Source organism: Lethenteron reissneri, chromosome 60 (assembly GCF_015708825.2).
Source record: "Lethenteron reissneri isolate LAM-NWPU_2019-01 chromosome 60, ASM1570882v1, whole genome shotgun sequence".
Taxonomy (NCBI): Eukaryota; Metazoa; Chordata; class Hyperoartia; order Petromyzontiformes; family Petromyzontidae; genus Lethenteron; species Lethenteron reissneri.
In genome coordinates this window covers 1788739-1795483 of record NC_083838.1, presented here as the reverse complement: position 1 = coordinate 1795483, position 6745 = coordinate 1788739, and the positions used below count along the sequence as shown (strand labels likewise).

At 52.9% G+C, this 6745-nt stretch overlaps 1 protein-coding gene across 2 annotated transcripts in view; it reads right to left on the bottom strand.

Annotated features, from left to right (window-relative positions):
- Nucleotides 1-6745, bottom strand: part of LOC133357945 (WW domain-containing oxidoreductase-like) — a 12597-nt gene continuing 5852 nt past the window's right edge. For both annotated transcript variants that reach the window (XM_061576150.1, XM_061576149.1), the window contains exons 5-9: nt 5763-5869; nt 4791-4879; nt 4227-4412; nt 3144-3411; nt 1-1834 (exon numbers count right to left, since the gene is read on the bottom strand). In XM_061576150.1, coding sequence (XP_061432134.1) covers nt 1634-1834; nt 3144-3411; nt 4227-4412; nt 4791-4879; nt 5763-5869 — 851 coding nt within the window. In that variant the 3' untranslated portion in view covers nt 1-1633. The remainder of the gene's footprint in view (nt 1835-3143; nt 3412-4226; nt 4413-4790; nt 4880-5762; nt 5870-6745) is intronic.

Here is a 6745-nt window from a genome sequence, read left to right as displayed (position 1 = left end):
AGCAGCAGCAGAGGATGTGAACGAACATGATAACAGCTCGCCGCCTTTCCAACGTGAAGGTCATAACCGTCTTTGATCGCACGTTACAGAACTTCCACCTAGTGGAAAAATACGCGGGGAAAAATAAAAACACATTGCTTGCGTGAGAGTCAGAAGAGCCACGATGATTTGTTTTACGATTCGGCTTCGAACGGAACGGAACCGATGCGGGTTTTACAAAATTAATTTTGGAGCTTTCGTGACTGCAGGAATTATTCTTTGGTTCTTTCGGTAAAGTCACGTATGAAGATAAAATAATAAATTAAATAATAGCATACTACGACGTTTCGATTGCAACACAAGCAATCGTCATCAGGTATAAAAGAAATAGCAACAAAAATCTCACCAGAAAACTATAGACAGACATATAAGCAGACAGACATCATAAAGATACACACAGAGAGAGAGAACACGTATTGGCACAAAGAGAGAGGTCGTCTTTGTGACGGGGCTTTAAATATAGAGAGGGGGCCCCGCCACAGAGACGACCTCTCTCTCTGTGTATCTTTATGATGTCTGTCTGCTTAGATGTCTGTCTAGAGTTTTCTGGTTAGATTTTTGTTGCTATATATTTATTTTATACCGGATGACGATTGCTTGTGTTGCAATCGAAACGTCGTAGTATGCTATTATTTAATTTATTATTTTATCTTTATACGTGACTTTACCGACAGAACCAAAGAAAAATTTTACAAAATTGTTACATACGGTGATCATGAAAACAAAGCTCGCTAAACGACAAAATAGATCCCGACCCAGCCAACCCCAGTATCGAATCGTCACAGCGCAGCGTAGTGGCAAGAATGGCCTGGGTTCGATTCCCCAATCTGATGCCCGTGTGGAGAGAGTTTGCGCGTGACATCTCGCACCCTCGTTCTGCGTGCGGGTTTTTTTTCTCTTCTCTCCCACGGATTAAAAAAAACCACCACCACAACTCGATGTGACTGCTGGAAACAAATGTAACCTGCATATGATTCTATTGGGGTCACACAGCAGCAGCAGGAGCATGATCATGACAGAGAGACGCTAACTCAAAATATACAGCAGGCGTCAGGGTTGGGACTGAACCCACGACCTCCTGCACACCAGGCGAGGTTGTGAACATCTCCTATTCACTGTGATGATCATGTGCGAGAGAGAGATGCTAACTCAAAATATACAGCAGGCGTCAGGGTTGGGACTGAACCCACGACCTCCTGCACACCAGGCGAGGTTGTGAACATCTCCTATTCACTGTGATGATCATGTGCGAGAGAGAGATGCTAACTCAAAATACACAGCAGGCGTCAGGGTTGGGATTGAACCCACAACCTCCTGTATACCAGGGGAGGTTGTCAACATCTCCTATTCACCGTGATGATGATGAGAGAGAGACACGCAAACTCCAAATACACAGCAGCAGGCGTCAGGGTTGGGACTGAACCCACGACCTCCTGTACACCAGGCGAGGTAGTCAACATCTCCTAGCCACCGCTGCGACAATTTGCGTATTTAGTAAAAAAAAAAGTGAAATAATACAAAAATAGAAACGACAACAACAACAATTATTGATCAACGCAACGATTCCCCAGTCCTGGCAGCCGCCGCCGCCGCCTCAGGCATTGCCAGCGGGCGGCAGTGGCCCCATGCGCTCGCTCACGAGGCGCTCGCTGAGCTCCCAGAGGTCCTGCGCCAGCTCCTCGCTCTGTGCGGCCGCGGACGGGAGGCAGCGGCAGCAGTTGTTGAAGTACATGCCGCTGGCGCCCTGCAGCTCCGGCGCCGTCGCGCAGTACACCGTCGTGGCCGCCGCCTGCTGCTGCTCGTCCGTGTGTGTGTGTGGGTGTGTGTGTGCGGTGTGTGTGTGTGCGTGTGTGTGCGTGTGTGTGTGCGTGTGCGTGTGTGCGTGTGTGTGTGTGTGTGCGTGTGTGTGTGCGTGTGCGTGTGTGTGTGTGGGTGTGTGTGTGTGCGTGTGTGCGTGTGTGTGTGCGTGTGTGTGTGTGCGTGTGTGTGTGCGTGTGTGTGTGTGCGTGTGTGTGTGCGTGCGTGCGTGCGTAGTGTGGGGAGCGGTGACGTGGCAGTTAGCGCGCTGAGCTACGAACCCGGCGACCTGAGTTCGATTCCCGCTCACGGACAACATCGGTGGCGATTATCTGAATCGGCCGAGGGCCTCCTCTAGGTCGACTCAGCCTCAAATGAGTACCTGGTGCAGTGTGCAGTAAACAACGGCACTGGGGAAACAAAGGCGGCCGGGCGTGGTGCTGGCCACCCACCCCCTCGTGTGCCGTGGTCGGCCTTCATAGGTGCTCGCTAACAGCACTTGCCCCTACAGACCGTTCAGGCTACATGGGGGACCTTTGTCTTTTTTTGTGTGTGGAGACGCCCCGTTCCAGACAAGAGATCCCCCCCGTTTAATTGAACACGTGGTGGACATTCGCGACCAATGCTAGTCACAACAAAGGGGTTTTTTGTTGGGGTGAGGACACGTAAATATGAATGTTGTGCCGTTAAAGCCAGAATCACCACCACCACCACCCGACACGGCCGCTGAATAAAGGTTCGTCACGTAAACAAAAAAACGTGTCAATTGGTGGCTACTGCAGCACAGCCGATGTGCTGGAGCGTGAACCCACGGCGTTGACAACTCGAGCACCACGACGATCGCGTCGGCAATCTCACCCTGGTGTACAAATACTAACCACAGATGAACCAATAATTGTTTTGTTTACCCTTCTATCTGGCAACAAAACTGACACCTTTTTTACAAGGAGTCATGTTTGCATAGACCACAATACCTGCAGTCGTAATGCAAACAAAAAACACAACTCTGATAATGTATGCACTGTCCTTGAAGTTGATTGGTCCACACCCGAGACAGCTTTCCTTAGAGCCTAGTCTCACATGGTGTTGGACCAGATGACGCCAAAAGGCGCACAACTCAAAGACAACGCACCATCAGAAATCGAGAGCTGGGGGTGAAGCATTTACACCATTGGAACCTCATTTGCCAGTAGCAAAACATGATAATTATTTCTTTACCCTTCTATCTGGCAACAAAACTGACACCTTCCAATGGAACAGTTGAACCGTTTTGAGACAAAGCTCCCCCGCGCGGCGGCGAGCCTCACCGGGGACTTGGTGAACGGGCGGGCGAGCTGGAAGAGGAGGCGGTAGGCCCAGGAGTGGCGAGCGAGGCGCGTGGACACCATGTTGCCCGGGTGCACGGCGTGTGTGGCGACGCGCAGCGGCGCGAGGCGAGCGTGCAGCGCCAGCACCAGCAGCAGTGCGCACAGCTTGGAGCGGTTGTAGGCGAGCGCCGGCCAGTGGTCGGAGCGCGACGCCGGCGACAGGCGCGACAGATCCACGCGGAAGCCGGCGCCGTCCAGCTCGGGGAACCTGCGGGAACGCACGGAGCGACGGAGGGACGGACGGACGCATGGGCAGATGGACAGACGCATGGGCAGACGGACAGACGCATGGGCAGACGGACAGACGCATGCGCAGATGGACAGACGCATGGGCAGACGCATGGGCAGATGGACAGACGCATGGGCAGATGGACAGACGCATGGGCAGATGGACAGACGCATGCACAGATGCATGGGCAGATGGACAGACGCATGGACAGACGCATGGGTAGATGGACAGACGGACGGACAGACAGATAGACAGATATAAAGATGGGCAGATGAACAGACAGATAAATGACAAGACAGATAGAGAAATGGACAGATAGACAGAGGGACAGATGCATGGACGGATGGACAGGTGGATGGACAGACAGACGGATAGAAAGATGGGCAGATAGACAGATGAACAGACAGAGAATTGGACAGACAGATAGACAGAGGGACAGACGGATGGGCGGATGGACAGAAGGATAGAAAGATGGGCAGATGGACAGATGAACAGACAGAGAAATGGAGAGACAGATAGACAGAGGGACAGACGGACGGACAGGTGGACGGACGGACGGACAGACAGACGGTGAGAAGGAATCGCAGTATCGCATCCACGCGGGAGAAATCCGATGAGCTATGAAGCTCTTCATCACCGATGTCCAACAGGGCAGGCGGCGCCTCCAATCGCGCTAACCGATACATTTCCACGGAGGGGTTAAAAGAACAAGAAAAACACCCGAAACTCCGCAAACTCGGAGGAGGGAACCGCCCGAAAACCTTCTCATCGACCGGCGGGCGCCAGCGTCACACCTGTGCGACTCGGACGAGACGAGCACGACCCGCGCCGGCGCCGAGCGCACCAGCGTCTCCTGGAGCAGGCGCAGCAGGTAGAAGTGGCCCAGGTAGTTCACCTGGAAGGTGGACTCCAGCAGGTCCTCCGTGAGGCTCCAGGGAGCGGCGAAGACGGCGGCGTTGCACACCAACACGTGCAGGGGCCTGGCACGGGGTGGGGGTCAGGGGTCAGGGGGCGGGGGTCAACGGCATCGTCACCTTGAATTTCGATGTAAAGCTTTCGTGAGTGCAGGGATTCATCTTCTTGGTTCTTTCGGTAGAGTCATGTGGAAGGGAAATCATAAAATAATAAAACATAATAAAATACAAAAATAAAACATAATAAAATACAATTCTCAAACATAATAAAATACAATTGTGAGAATTGTATTTTATTTCGATGTAAAGCTTTCGTGACTGCAGGGATTCATCTTCTTGGTTCTTTCGGTAAAGTCACGTGGCCGGGTACGGAATCAAAACCCGTTTGCGACCTCTGAGGGAGGGTGCTCGCTGAGTAAACGTGAAAACGGAGCGGCCGCTTACAGGCGCCGGGAGATGAAGCTGTCGGCGCACTCGCGTACGCTGTGCAGCGACGCCAAGTCCAGCGGCAGCACGTCCACTTGAGCCTGGGGCTGGGGAGCAGACGGAGAGAGAGAGGGGACGGGCAGAGGGACGGGCAGAGAGACAAACAGAGGCAGACAGAGAGACAGACAGAGAGACAGGCAGAGAGACAGACAGACAGAGAGACAGAGAGAGACAGACAGACAGAGAGACAGACAGAGAGACAGACAGAGACAGAGAGAGAGACAGACAGCTACAGGCTTAGTGCGGCCTGGAAGCGTATTATTAAATAAGATACATTACAATTCCTTATAAGGGAAACAACCACTAACTGATTACTAATGTAGCATAATCACAATAAAACACATTCCAAATGATTACTAATCTACAACTCGCATCGTAACAATAGCCTGATTACTAATCTAGTATATAATTACAATCACTCCCCCCCCCCTTGAATCTTTGCACCTGATGAGTTAATGAGTTAATGATGACGTCACCCTGCTGCTGCTCTATATAAGAACGGGAGACACAGCAGAGCCTTACCATTCTGGCGAATTGCCCGATGATGCTGGATGCAATTACCAGCGAAACGTCGTGCTACTCAAATGGTAAATGTTGTGGCTTCAACACACCGGTGGGCTAAAGCAGTGAACTATTTGTCTTTTGTCAACGTGACACTTTTTTACTGATTGGCCGTGTCGGGTGGTGGAGGGTTACGACACATTTATAAATAACGCGATCTAAACCCAAAAACGTTGATTATGAGGCAGAGACGGTTAAAACGTGCCGTAATTTCCACCATACGCCCAACAGGTACCCAGCATAAATCCACACACATCCACACACACACACACCCACACACACACACACCCACACACACACCCATACACACACACACCCACACACACACACCCACACCCACACACCCACACTCCCACAACCAGCACGTACCCACTCGCTGGTGATGAGCTGCGCGGCGTGCGCACCCCTGGCGTCGTCACGGCACGCCAGGAAGACGTGCGCTCCGTGCAGCGCCAGAGAGCGCGACGTCTCAAAGCCTGCCGGTGGTGGGGGGGGGGGGGGCGGCACACACGTGACCACACACAGACAAAGGTCCGCCGGTGTAGCCCGCAGCGGACGTTGGGGCAAGTGCCGTGCGCACGCTGCGTGTGGTGTGCACGGCAGAGGTCGCAACCGGGTACCCGATACCCGTACCCTACACGATACCCGTACCCTACCCGATACCCGTACCCTACACGATACCCGTACCCTACCCGATACCCGTACCCTACCCGATACCCGTACCCTACCCGATACCCGTACCCTACCTAATACCCGTACCCTACCTAATACCCGTACCCTACCCGATACCCGTACCCTACCTGATACCCGTACCCTACCCGATACCCGTACCCTACCCGATACCCGTACCCTACCTAATACCCGTACCCTACCTAATACCCGTACCCTACCCGATACCCGTACTCTACCCGATACCCGTACCCTACCTAATACCCGTACCCTACCCGATACCCGTACCCTACCCGATACCAACCCACTCACCTACTCACTTACCCACCGAACCTACTTACTCACTTACCCACTCACCCACACACCTACTCCCTCACCCGTCCACTCACCCACCAAATTCCTCACCTCCTCACTCATCCACTCACTCACTCACTCACCAATCCACTCACCCACCAACCTACTCACCTACTCACTTACCCATCCACTCACCCACCAAATTCCTCACCTACCCACTCACCCACCCACCTACTCACTTACCCACTCACCCACTCAATCACTCACCTACTCACTCACCAATACACTCACCCACCAAATTCCTCACCTCCTCACTCATCCACTCACCTACCCACCAACCTACTCACTTTCCCACTCACCCACCAACCCACCTACTCACTCACCCACCA